The sequence below is a fragment of the Rhinopithecus roxellana genome, chromosome 14, assembly GCF_007565055.1.
Source record: "Rhinopithecus roxellana isolate Shanxi Qingling chromosome 14, ASM756505v1, whole genome shotgun sequence".
In the NCBI taxonomy this organism is placed as follows: Eukaryota; Metazoa; Chordata; class Mammalia; order Primates; family Cercopithecidae; genus Rhinopithecus; species Rhinopithecus roxellana.
In genome coordinates this window covers 105,562,809-105,575,945 of record NC_044562.1, presented here as the reverse complement: position 1 = coordinate 105,575,945, position 13,137 = coordinate 105,562,809, and the positions used below count along the sequence as shown (strand labels likewise).

Below are 13,137 nucleotides of genomic sequence, written 5' to 3'. Positions count from 1 at the left end.
TACTTACAGTATCATATACTATGACAGACTTATCCACTGACCTTTAAAAGAAAAGAAATTATAGGTGAAAAGTTCTATAAAAACAAAGTACATTATTTACATAATTAGTATTTTTAAGTAACTTTAGTAACTTTTCTAGAAAAGATAGATATTAACATATATTTAGAATGCAATCCTTTTGTTCATATGTATGAAAACTTTAATTCAAAAAACTACATGTGGCCAGGCGCAGTGGCTCATGCCTGTAATCCCAGCACTTTGGGAGGCTGATTTGAGCGGATCATGAGGTCAGGAGTTTGAGACCAGCCTGGCCAACATGGTGAAACCCATCTCTACTAAAAATACAGAAAAAAATTATCCGGGCATGGTGGCATGCACCTGTAATCCCAGCTCCTCGGTAAGCTGAGACAAGAGGATGGCTTGAACCTGGGAGGTGGAGGTGGCAATGAGCCAAGATCATGCCATTGCACTCCAGCCTGGGTGGCACAGTGAGACTCCATCTCAAAAAAAAAAAAAAAAAAAAAAAAATGCCATATATAAAATTCAGAAAATTATAAGCTTTATTAGAACAATGCCACTTTTTTCACTGGTTCTTTTTCCTCAAAAAGCTAATATGCAATAATCTATTGCTTTTAAATGAATTTAAAATATTTCAGAATATTCTCAATTGTATTTTCTAGTATTATAAATAAGTGATAGATGTAACCCATATAAGCAAAAGCTCTTTAGGGTAATAACTTTTAAGAGCATCAAGGAATCTTACTTTTTTTTTTTTTTTTTTTTTTGAGACAGAGTCTTGCTCTGTCGCTCAGGCTGGAGTGCAGTGGCGCTATCTCGGCTCATTGCAGTCTCCACCTCCTGGGTTCACGCCATTCTCCTGCCTCAGCCTCCCAAGTAGCTGGGACTACAGGCACCCACCACCTTGCCCGGCTAGTTTTTTGTATTTTTAGTAGAGACGGGGTTTCACTGTGTTAGCCAGGATGGTCTTGATCTCCTGACCTCACGATCTGCCTGCCTCGGCCTCCCAGAGTGCTGGGATTACAGGCGTGAGCCACCGCGCCGGGCCAAGGAATCTTACTTCTAAGAGTGTCAAGGAATCTTAAGACCAAAAACTATAAGAACCACTGACCTAAATCATGATTCAATTCTTCACTTCTCTATTCTGACCTATAACCGCATTCTGTTGTCCATTCACTTTTCATCTCTAGCCACTTATATTCATCTCTAGACACTAGTCTCCTATAGCTAGGCTTTGACTGTTAGAATTGCTTTAAAAGTTTCAGAAGTTCTCCTAAATTTAATATATAAGGTTTGAACAAGTTCTAACACCATCCTAGGTTCTCAGGGGTTTTTTGTTGTTGTTTGTTTTGAGTCAGGGTTTCACTCTGTTGCCTAGGCTGGAGTGTAGTGGCACGATCATGGCTCACTGCAGCCTCCACTGCCTGGGCTCAAGCGATCCTCTCACCTCAGCCTCCTGAGGAGCTAGGACCACAGGTGCACGCCACCATGCTCGGCTAACTTTTTATTACTTGTAGAGACCAGGTCTTCCTATGTTGCCCAGGCTGGTCTCAAACTCCCGGGTGCAAGTGATCCTCCTGCCTCAGCCTCCCAAAGTGGTGGGATTACAGGCATAAGCCACTACGCCCGGTCCATCCTAGGTTCTCTATTATCTCTACAATCTGTTTTTCCGGCCTCATTTCTCCTTATTTATTTGAATGTTTATCATACATTTTAATCTACTCAAGAATTTCCTGCCTCCTGGAATGCTCTTTCTGTTCCTCAATCTTCCCATATCTGCACAGAAATTCTATACTGCCTTTTCCAAGGCCACCCCAACTATGCCCTACATACCTTCCTTAGTACACCTCTTTTTTCTTTCTTTTTTTTTTTTTTTTCTTTTAAAGAGACAAGTTCTCACTCTGTTGCCCACGCTGGAGTGCAGTGGCATGACCATAGGTCGCTGCAGCCTCAAACTCCTGGGCTCAGGGGATTCTCCTGCCTCAGCCTCCCAAGTAGCTGAGACTACAGGCACAAACCCCTATGCCCAGCTCATTTCTTTAATGTTTTTTTGGTAGGGACTGGGTCTCACTGTGTTGTTCAGACTGGTCTCAAACTCCTGGTCTCAAGTGATCCTTCTGTCTTGACCTCTCAAAGTGTTGGAATTAACAGGCAAGAGCTACCACACCAGCCCTTAGTACACATTCTGACCTACAACCGCATTCTGCTGTTTATTCACTTTTCATCTCTAGCCACTTATATTCATATACAGCCACCTTTTATCCTACTCACTTTTTTTCAGTCTCCCTCTTTCCCATATGTATCCATTCTATCTTATCAATGACTTTTAGTCACAAATAGAATCTATCATTAATTGACCTGTTTGCATCTACTAAGTATGATTTAAATATGCCAGTCGATTCTTCTAAAAACTAAATGTTTATTAAGTTTATTAATTTACATTTCTCATTCATTTGCCTGTATATTTGTCCAAATAAACTAAAAATATTCAGAAAAATATTTGAATGAGACCTTGAGCAACACCATATACCAAAAGCACTTGATAATGTAAACTTCCATTTATCCAGAATGACTAGGAAAGACACATTTCCATAAATATAATGTTAACTAAGACACACATATATACAAACTGACAAAGAATTATACTGCTATAACATGAACTTAAAACAATATTGAGTATCACTTAACACTTCCTCCATGACTCAGAGGGTAAGTACATGTCAGGGTCTTGCAGTGTTATTAGTTCATCACCATGAACATCAACTACTAAATAGAAAAGAGGGGACTTAAAATGTCTTCAAGAGCACAAACACTGTCTTATACTTCCTTTTCTATGCCCTATTCCAACTGGCAGAGAGCTGGGCACATAATCATTTTGTCAATTAACCTGCCCCTAACACAGCAGAGTTCAACTTTATTTGTTTAAACTTTCCAATGATTTAAATTCTAGGTCAAAAGACAATTACTATAAATACTTTCTGATGATGAATCATCTTCATCTTTAGAGATGAAAGAGCCACATCTACAATAACAACAACATAACTAGTAATTTGGCTGACTGTTTGGCAAGAATTGGAGCATATGGAAAAAAGAACCATCAGCCTTAGTCTAAACATTCTAAGTGGAGGTTAGGAGCCTAAATATCTTAACTGGAATGAAAGCTGCTATGAAGAGTCATAAATGTGGGTCAGAATACTATGACCTGTGAGATCAGACAGGAAAGTTTTAGAAAATCTAATGGCAAGGAGAAAATATACAAAAGTATTCAAAAGGAAAAGAGTATAAAGTAATTGAATCATGCAACTATGTTCCAGCCAATTGCCTAACAGAATAAAGCTCTGAAAAATAAAAGCCAAGGTTGAAAATTTCAACACAGAACTGGAAATCATAGAGTGACACCACTGAAAAAAATTGCCAAATAGAAATTCTAGGACCGGCCGGGCGCGGTGGCTCAAGCCTGTAATCCTAGCACTTTGGGAGGCCGAGACGGGCGGATCACGAGGTCAGGAGATCGAGACCATCCTGACTAACATGGTGAAACCCCGTCTCTATTAAAAAATACAAAAAACTAGCCGGGTGAGGTGGCGGGCGCCTGTAGTCCCAGCTACTCGGGAGGCTGAGGCAGGAGAATGGCGTCAACCCGAAAGGCGGAGCTTGCAGTGAGCTGAGATCCGGCCACTGCACTCCAGTTTGGGCGACAGACCGAGACTCCGTCTCAAAAAAAAAAAAAAAGAAATACTAGGACCAAAAAATAAAAAAAGCAGAATTAAGAATTCAATGGACCAGTTTAATATCATATTAGCTGAAGAAAGAATTAGGAAAGGGAAAACAATCCAGAATGAAGCACAGGAAACAGGAAAAAACAAACAAACAAACAAAAAACCAGAAGCATAAATACAAAAGAGAGAATAAAGTTTACAGTGAGAAGGTGTAATGTGCATTTAATTGGAATCCCAGAATTAGAGGACAGAAAGAAAGGAACAGAGGCAATATTTGAAGAGATAATAAATAAGAATTTTCCAAAAGTGGTAAAATATCATTCCACAGATTTTTTTTTTTTTTTTTTTTTTTTGAAATGGAGTCTTGCTCTGTCACCCAGGCTGGAGTACAGTGGTGTGATCTCAGCTCGCTGCAACCTCTGCCTCCTGGGTTCAAGCAATTCTACTGCCTCAGCCTCCTGAGTAGCTGGGATTACAGGTGCCCACCCCCATGCCTGGCTAATTTTTGTATTTTTAGTAGAGATGAGGTTTCACCATGTTGGTCAGGCTGGTCTTGAACTCCTGAGCTCAAATGATATGCCCGCCTTGGCCTCCCAAAGTGCTGGGATTACAGGTATGAACCACCGTGCCCCACCAAATGTCATTCCACAGATTTAAGAAGTTCAATGAATTCCAAGCAAACTAAATAGGAAATTCACACACAGATACAAAGTGGATGTGCAAAAACCTCAAAACAGAAAATTTTATGAGCAGCCAGGGAAAAACACATGAATTACATCCAAAGGAACAACAATTAGAATGAAACTAACTTCTCTATAGCAATACACAACAATAATATATCCTAAAATGTGTTTGTTCCAACAAAGCAAGATTGGTTTAACATTTTAAAATCTTGTAATTCACTCCACTAACAGAGTAACAGAGAAAAATTATATCATCTCAAAAGATGTAGGAAAAATCATCTGATGAAATACAATACCCTTGCATGATTAAAAAAACAACAACAAAAGCTCTTGTAAACTAAAAGGAATAGAAAAATAAAGCTTATCTCCCAAAATTGATCATATGATATAATGAAAGCTTTTCCTGTGCAGTGAGGAATCAGACAACAAGGCCTGTTATCGCTGCTTTTATTATCCTGGTAGCATCAACAGTTCAGTAAGGCACAGAAGATACCAAAGATAGAAGGATTAGAAAGGAAGGAACAAAACTATCATTATCCACAAATGATCTGATTTCGTATATATATCATCCATAATAAGAAATTTTCTAGATAAGTCCAATTTATTTCCATTATATATTTCCTTATATTGGCCACATCTTTTATATACTAACAACAAGTGCCTAGAAAGGCTAATAAAAGATGAGAACTTCTACATAGAAGACAATTATTGAAATTCAAAGATAAATGAGGAAATATGCAATATTCTCAGATTACAAGACCAATATCATAAAGATGTCAATTCTCCCCAAATTCATCAGAGTCTATATAATCCCAGTTAAAACCCAAACAGGTTTGTGTGTGTGGAGACAGGAATTGGGGCAATTTAACAAGTTGATTCTAAAATTTACATGAAAATGTCAATAGCTAGGAATAGATAAAATATAAAGCCTGGGAAAGACAGAATGATATTAGAGCAAGGACAGAAACAGAACAAAGCAGCAAGTTAAGAAACAGACTCACAAATATATTGTCAGTGATTTCTGACAAGGGAGTACAACAAAATGGAGGAGAAAAGTGGTCTTTTCAATACATAGTACTAGGACAACTGGATATTCACGTAGAAAGGAATAAAATGGAATTCCTACTGTACATGATACACATAAATCAATTGCGTGAAAGGCAAAACAACGAAGGTCTTAGAAGATAATACAGGAAAATATCTTCATGACCTCAGAACATAAAGCAGCTGACTACACTAAAATTATTAACTGTGAAAAGGCAAATCTAGAGGGTAGGAAAAGATATTTACAACTAGCAACAAATGGCTCAAATATAAAAATACACACAAACACACACATATACATATATAACAACAAATCAATAAGAAAAAAACCCAGGAAAAAAATGGACTGGAGAAATGAACAGGCACTTCATAGAAGAGAAAATACATACGGCTAATAAACTTCTAAAAAGGTTCCAACCACTTTGTTCTGGGGAAACGCAAATTAAAACCATAGTAAGGCAACACTACACACTCATCAGAACGGCTAAAATTTTAACAACTCACAATACCAAGTATAGACTAGGACACAAAACAACACTGCTACAGAAGTAGCAATTGTTTAGCCACTTGGAAACTGTTTGCTATCTGCCAAAGGTGAAAATGCACATATTCTATGACTCAGCAAGGCCATTCCTATGTATTTATCTTACAGAAATGCATGAACATGTGTACCAGGACATACAATAGATTCATCGAATTATTATTGTAATGCTCTCAAACCAGAAAGAATCATATAACCATTAACATTAAAATGAACTATTATATATATTATAATGTATCCACGCCATAGAATATTACACAGCAATGAAAATCAATGGGCCACAGCTCCAGGCAATAATATGAATTAATGTAACAAGTGTAATGTTGGGTACAGGAAGCCCAACAAAATAATTCATACTGCATAATTTGTTGTAGGCCAGTTTTAAAGAAAACAGGAGTAGTGCATATGATCTAACATGTTGTCACCAAAAAGGGGCACTTGGAAGGGGAGGGCTTCTGGGTCAGAACCAGCAATGTTCTATTTCTTGTCCTTTGCGGTGGTTCATCAAGCTATTCTTTGAGGTTTCACGTACTTTTCCGTATGTGTGTTTGATCTCATATAAAAATGGTTTAGGAAAATTAAACCAACTAGCTTACCCTGAGACTAGCATCTGCCCATCATGGGAAAAAGCACAAGCCAGAACAGGAGCACAGTGCCCACTCATTGCACTTTTATATTTTAATTCAAAACCTGCAAATAACAAGGTAACAGAGATTAGAAAGCTGACCATGCTTAGAACTGATTTTTAAGTCAATGTCATTTCACTTGTTTATTCAACAAATAATCTTTGAGTGCCTAAAGGACACAAAAATTAAAAACCCTCATGCAGTTCAGATATCTATAAGGAAATAATCGGGATGCAGTGTGATTAACTGGTTGCTGTTGACTAAAGAAAAAAGTAAGTTTTTAAAGAATTCAAGTAGTTTTACTCAGAAGTCTTTCTAAGGACTATAGACTAAGGCCTATGGCCTGGGAACTACAGGGCAGTCTGTGAGACCACTCGAAAGTGGTGCTTCAGCCTGCTTATATACAGGTGGTTGAGGCTTAGTACGTGCAAAATCACATCAAACAGAGGTTACATTAAAGCAGAATCACATCAAGGTCTGGGTGTAAGAGTACATCTGGTTATAGATTACTAAAGTACATTCGGTTACAGATTGCAGAAACGTGATCACTAACCCCACCAGACATTATCTCAGGTAAGAAAAGGTAAGGCTGGGCTCGTTTATCTTTTAAGGAATGTAGTGACTCAGGCAAGAGACATGAGGGACTCTGTGCTCTCCTCTGTTTTGTCTTCAAGGCATTCTTCCGGAGAGCTGCACGTTGTCACAGAGTCGGGGGTTTTGTGAAATTATGCTGGCAAGCAGAAAGGAGCAAACATGGCTTCTCCTGTTTGTCACTCTGTCTCACATTTCAAAAGCTCAGTAATGGATTTTAAAAAGCAGCTCGGATTAGGAACAGCTCCAGTCTCCAACTCCCAGCGCGAGTGACACAGAAGACCGGTGATTTCTGCATTTTCAACTGAGGTACTGGGGTCATCTCACCAGGGAGTGCCGGACAATCGGTGCTGGTCAGCTGCTGCAGCCCGACCAGCAAGAGCTGAAGCAGGGTAAGGCATTGCCTCACCTGGGAAGCGCAAGGGGGAAGGGAATCCCTTTTCCTAGCCAGGCGAACTGAGACACACAACACCTGGAAAATCGGGTCATTCCCACACCAATACTGCACTTTTAGCAAACGGGCACACCCGGAGATTATGCCCACACCTGGCCGGGAGGGTCCCACGGCCACGGAGCCTCCCTCATTGCTAGCACAGCAGTCTGCGATCTAACCGCAAGGCAGCAGCGAGGCTGGGGGAGGGGCGCCCGCCATTGCTGAGGCTTAAGTAGGTAAACAAAGCCCCTGGGAAGCTCGAACTGGGTGGAGCCCACAGCAGCTCAAGGAAACCTGCCTGTCTCTGTAGACTCCACCTCTGGGGACAGGGCACAGCTAAACAACAAAAGGGGAAGCAGCAGAGGCCTGTGCAGACGCGAACGACTCTGTCTGACAGCTTTGAAGAGAGCAGTGGATCTCCCAACAGGGAGGTTGAGATCTGAGAACTTACAGACTGCCTGCTCAAGTGGGTCCCTGACCCCTGAGTAGCCTAACTGGGAGACATCCCCCACTAGGGGCAGTCTGACACCCCACACCTCACAGGGTGGAGTATACCCCTGAGAGGATGCTTCCAAAGTAAGAATCAGACAGGTACACCTGGTGTTCAGCAATATTCTATCTTCTGCAACCTCTGCTGCTGATACCCAAGCAAACAGGGTCTGGAGTGGATCTCAAGCAATCTCCAACAGACCTGCAGCTGAGGGTCCTGACTGTTAGAAGGAAAACTATCAAACAGGAAGGACACCTATACCAAAACCCCATCAGTACGTCACCATCATCAAAGACCAGAGACAGATAAAACCACAAAGATGGGGAAGAAGCAGGGCAGAAAAGCTGGAAATCCAAAAAATAAGAGCGCATCTCCCCCTGCAAAGGAGCGCAGCTCATCGCCAGCAATGGATCGAAGCTGGTCAGAGAATGACTTTGACGAAATGAGAGAAGAAGGCTTCAGTCCATCAAACTCCTCAGAGCTAAAGGAGGAATTACATACCCAGCGCAAAGAAACTAAAAATCTTGAAAAAAGAGTGGAAGAATTGATAGCTAGAATAATTAATGCAAAGAAGGTCATAAATGAAATGACAGAGATGAAAACCATGACACGAGAAACACGTGACAAATCCACAAGCTTCAGTAACCGACTCGATCAACTGGAAGAGTATCAGCGACTGAGGATCAAATGAATGAAATGAAGTGAGAAGAGAAACCAAAAGGAAAAAGAAGAAAAAGAAATGAACAAAGCCTGCAAGAAGTATGGGATTATGTAAAAAGACCAAATCTACGTCTGATTGGGGTGCCTGAAAGTGAGGGGGAAAATGGAACCAAGTTGGAAAACACTCTTCAGGATATCATCCAGGAGAACTTCCCCAACCTAGTAGGGCAGGCCAACATTCAAATTCAGTAAATACAGAGAACACCACAGAGATACTCCTCGAGAAGAGCAACTCCAAGACACATCATTGCCAGATTCACCAAAGTTGAAATGAAGGAAAAAATCTTAAGGGCAGCCAGAGAGAAAGGTCGGGTTACCCACAAAGGGAAGCCCATCAGACTAACAGCAGACCTCTCGGCAGAAACTCTACAAGCCAGAAGAGAGTGGGGGCCAATATTCAACATTCTTAAAGAAAAGAATTTTAAACCCAGAATTTCATATCCAGCCAAACTAAGTTTCATCAGTGAAGGAGAAATAAAATCCTTTACAGATAAGCAAATGCTTAGAGATTTTGTCACCACCAGGCCTGCCTTACAACAGACCCTGAAGGAAGCCCTAAACATGGAAAGGAACAACCGGTACCAGCCATTGCAAAAACATGCCAAAATGTAAAGACCATTGAGGCTAGGAAGAAACTGCATCAACTAACGAGCAAAATAACCAGTTAATATCATAATGGCAGGATCAAGTTCACACATAACAATATTAACCTTAAATGTCAATGGACTAAATGCTCCAATTAAAAGACACAGACTGGCAAACTGGATAAAGAGTCAAGACCCATCAGTCTGCTGTATTCAGGAGACCCATCTCACATGCAGAGACATACACAGGCTCAAAATAAAGGGATGGAGGAAGATCTACCAAGCAAATGGAGAACAAAAAAAGGCAGGGGTTGCAATCCTAGTCTCTGATAAAATAGACTTTAAACCATCAAAGATCAAAGAGACAAAGAAGGACATTACATAATGGTAAAGGGATCAATTCAACAGGAAGAGCTAACTATCCTAAATATATATGCACCCAATACAGGAGCACCCAAATTCATAAAGCAAGTCCTTAGAGACTTACAAAGAGACTTGGACTCCCATACAATAATAATGGGAGACTTCAACACTCCACTGTCAACATTAGACAGATCAACGAGACAGAAAGTTAACAAGGATATCCAGGAATTGAACTCATCTCTGCACCAAGCGAACCTAATAGACATCTATAGAACTCTCCACCCCAAATCAACAGAATATACATTCTTCTCAGCACCACATCGCACTTATTCCAAAATTGACCACATAATTGGAAGTAAAGCACTCCTTAGCAAATGTAAAAGAACAGAAATTATAACAAACTCTCAGACCACAGTGCAATCAAACTAGAACTCAGGACTAAGAAACCCAATCAAAACCGCTCAACTACATGGAAACTGAACAACCTGCTCCTAAATGACTACTGGGTACATAACGAAATGAAGGCAGAAATAAAGATGTTCTTTGAAACCAATGAGAACAAAGATACAACATACCAGAATCTTTGGGACACATTTAAAGCAGTGTGTAGAGGGAAACTTATAGCACTAAATGCCCACAAGAGAAAGCTGGAAAGATCTAAAATTGACACTCTAACATCACAATTAACAGAACTGGAGAAGCAAGAGCAAACACATTCAAAAGTGAGCAGAAGGCAAGAAATAACTAAGATCAGAGCAGAACTAAAGGAGATAGAGACACAAAAAACCCTCCAAAAAAATCAACGAATCCAGGAGTTGGTTTTTTGAAAAAATCAACAAAATTGACAGACCACTAGCAAGACTAATAAAGAAGAAAAGAGAGAAGAATCAAATAGACGCAATAAAAAATGATAAAGGGGATATCACCACCGAGCCCACAGAAATACAAACTGCCATCAGAGAATACTATAAACACCTCTATGCAAATCAACTAGAAAATCTAGAAGAAATGGATAATTTCCTGGACACTTACACTCTTCCAAGACTAAACCAGGAAGAAGTTGAATCCCTGAATAGACCAATAGCAGGCTCTGAAATTGAGGCAATAATTAATAGCCTACCAACCAAAAACAGTCCAGGACCAGATGGATTCACAGCTGAATTCTACCAGAGGTACAAGGAGGAGCTGGTACCATTCCTTCTGAAACTATTCCAATCAATAGAAAAAGAGAGAATCCTCCCTAACTCATTTTATGAGGCCAACATCATCCTGATACCAAAGCCTGGCAGAGACACAACAAAAAAAGAAAATTTTAGACCAATATCCCTGATGAACATCGATGCAAAAATCCTCAATAAAATACTGGCAAACCGGATTCAGCAGCACATCAAAAAGCTTATCCACCATGATCAAGTGGGCTTCATCCCTGGGATGCAAGGCTGGTTCAACATTCGCAAATCAATAAACGTAATCCAGCATATAAACAGAACCAAAGACAAGAACCACATGATTATCTCAATAGATGCAGAAAAGGCTTTTGACAAAATTCAACAGTCCTTCATGCTAAAAACGCTCAATAAATTCGGTATTGATGGAACGTACCTCAAAATAATAAGAGCTATTTATGACAAACCCACAGCCAATATCATACTGAATGGGCAAAAACTGGAAAAATTCCCTTTGAAAACTGGCACAAGACAGGGATGCCCTCTCTCACCACTCTTATTCAACATAGTGTTGGAAGTTCTGGCTAGGGCAATCAGGCAAGAGAAAGAAATCAAGGGTATCCAGTTAGGAAAAGAAGAAGTCAAATTGTCCCTGTTTGCAGATGACATGATTGTATATTTAGAAAACCCCATTGTCTCAGCCCAAAATCTCCTTAAGCTGATAAGCAACTTCAGCAAAGTCTCAGGATACAAAATTAATGTGCAAAAATCACAAGCATTCTTATACACCAGTAACAGACAAACAGAGAGCCAAATCATGAATGAACTTCCATTCACAATTGCTTCAAAGAGAATAAAATACCTAGGAATCCAGCTTACAAGGGATGTAAAGGACCTCTTCAAGGAGAACTACAAACCACTGCTCAGTGAAATAAAAGAGGACACTAACAAATGGAAGAACATACCATGCTCATGGATAGGAAGAATCAATATCGTGAAAATGGCCATACTGCCCAAGGTTATTTATAGATTCAATGCCATCCCCATCAAGCAACCAATGAGTTTCTTCACAGAATTGGGAAAAACGGCTTTAAAGTTCATATGGAACCAAAGAAGAGCCCGCATTGCCAAGACAATCCTAAGTCATAAGAACAAAGCTAGAGGCATCACGCTACCTGACTTCAAACTATACTACAAGGCTACAGTAAACAAAACAGCATGGTACTGGTACCAAAACAGAGATATAGACCAATGGAACAGAACAGAGTCCTCAGAAATAATACCACACATCTACAGCCATCTGAGCTTTGACAAACCTAAGAGAAACAAGAAATGGGGAAAGGATTCCCTATTTAATAAATGGTGCTGGGAAAATTGGCTAGCCATAAGTAGAAAGCTGAAACTGGATCCTTTCCTTACTCCTTATACGAAAATTAATTCAAGATGGATTAGAGACTTAAATGTTAGACCTAACACCATAAAAACCCTAGAAGAAAACCTAGGTAGTACCATTCAGGACATAGGCATGGGCAAGGACTTCATGTCTAAAACACCAAAAGCAACGGCAGCAAAAGCCAAAATTGACAAATGGGATCTAATTAAACTAAAGAGCTTCTGCACAGCAAAACAAATTACCATCAGAGTGAAGAGGCAACCTACAGAATGGGAGACAATTTTTGCAATCTACTCATCTGACAAAGAGCTAATATCCAGAACTTACAAAGAACTCAAACAAATTTACAAGAAAAAAAGAAACAACCCCATCAAAAAGTGGGGAAAGGATATGAACAGACATTTCTCAAAAGAAGACATTCATACAGCCAACAGACACATGAAAAAATGCTCATCATCACTGGCCATCAGAGAAATGCAAATCAAAACCACAATGAGATTCCATCTCACACCAGTTAGAATGGCAATCATTAAAAAGTCAGGAAACAACAGGTGTTGGAGAGGATGTGGAGAAATAGGATTGTAAACTAGTTCAACCATTATGGAAAACAGTATGGCAATTCCTCAAGGATCTGGAACTAGATGTATCATATGACCCAGCCATCCCACTACTGGGTATATACCCAAAGGATTATAAATCATGCTGCTATAAAGACACATGCACACACATGTTTATTGTGGCACTATTCACAATAGCAAAGACTTGG

At 39.8% G+C, this 13,137-nt stretch overlaps 1 protein-coding gene across 7 annotated transcripts in view; it reads right to left on the bottom strand.

Annotated features, from left to right (window-relative positions):
• Positions 1 to 13,137, bottom strand: part of WDSUB1 (WD repeat, sterile alpha motif and U-box domain containing 1) — a 58,864-nt gene that overhangs the window by 31,071 nt on the left and 14,656 nt on the right. For 6 of the 7 annotated variants that reach the window (XM_030916989.1, XM_030916993.1, XM_030916994.1 and 3 more), the window contains 2 exons: positions 6,602 to 6,695; positions 8 to 41 (listed from right to left, as the gene is read on the bottom strand). In XM_030916989.1, the coding sequence (XP_030772849.1) occupies positions 8 to 41; positions 6,602 to 6,695 (128 nt within the window). The remainder of the gene's footprint in view (positions 1 to 7; positions 42 to 6,601; positions 6,696 to 13,137) is intronic. The other variant, XM_030916995.1, reaches the window with a different exon arrangement.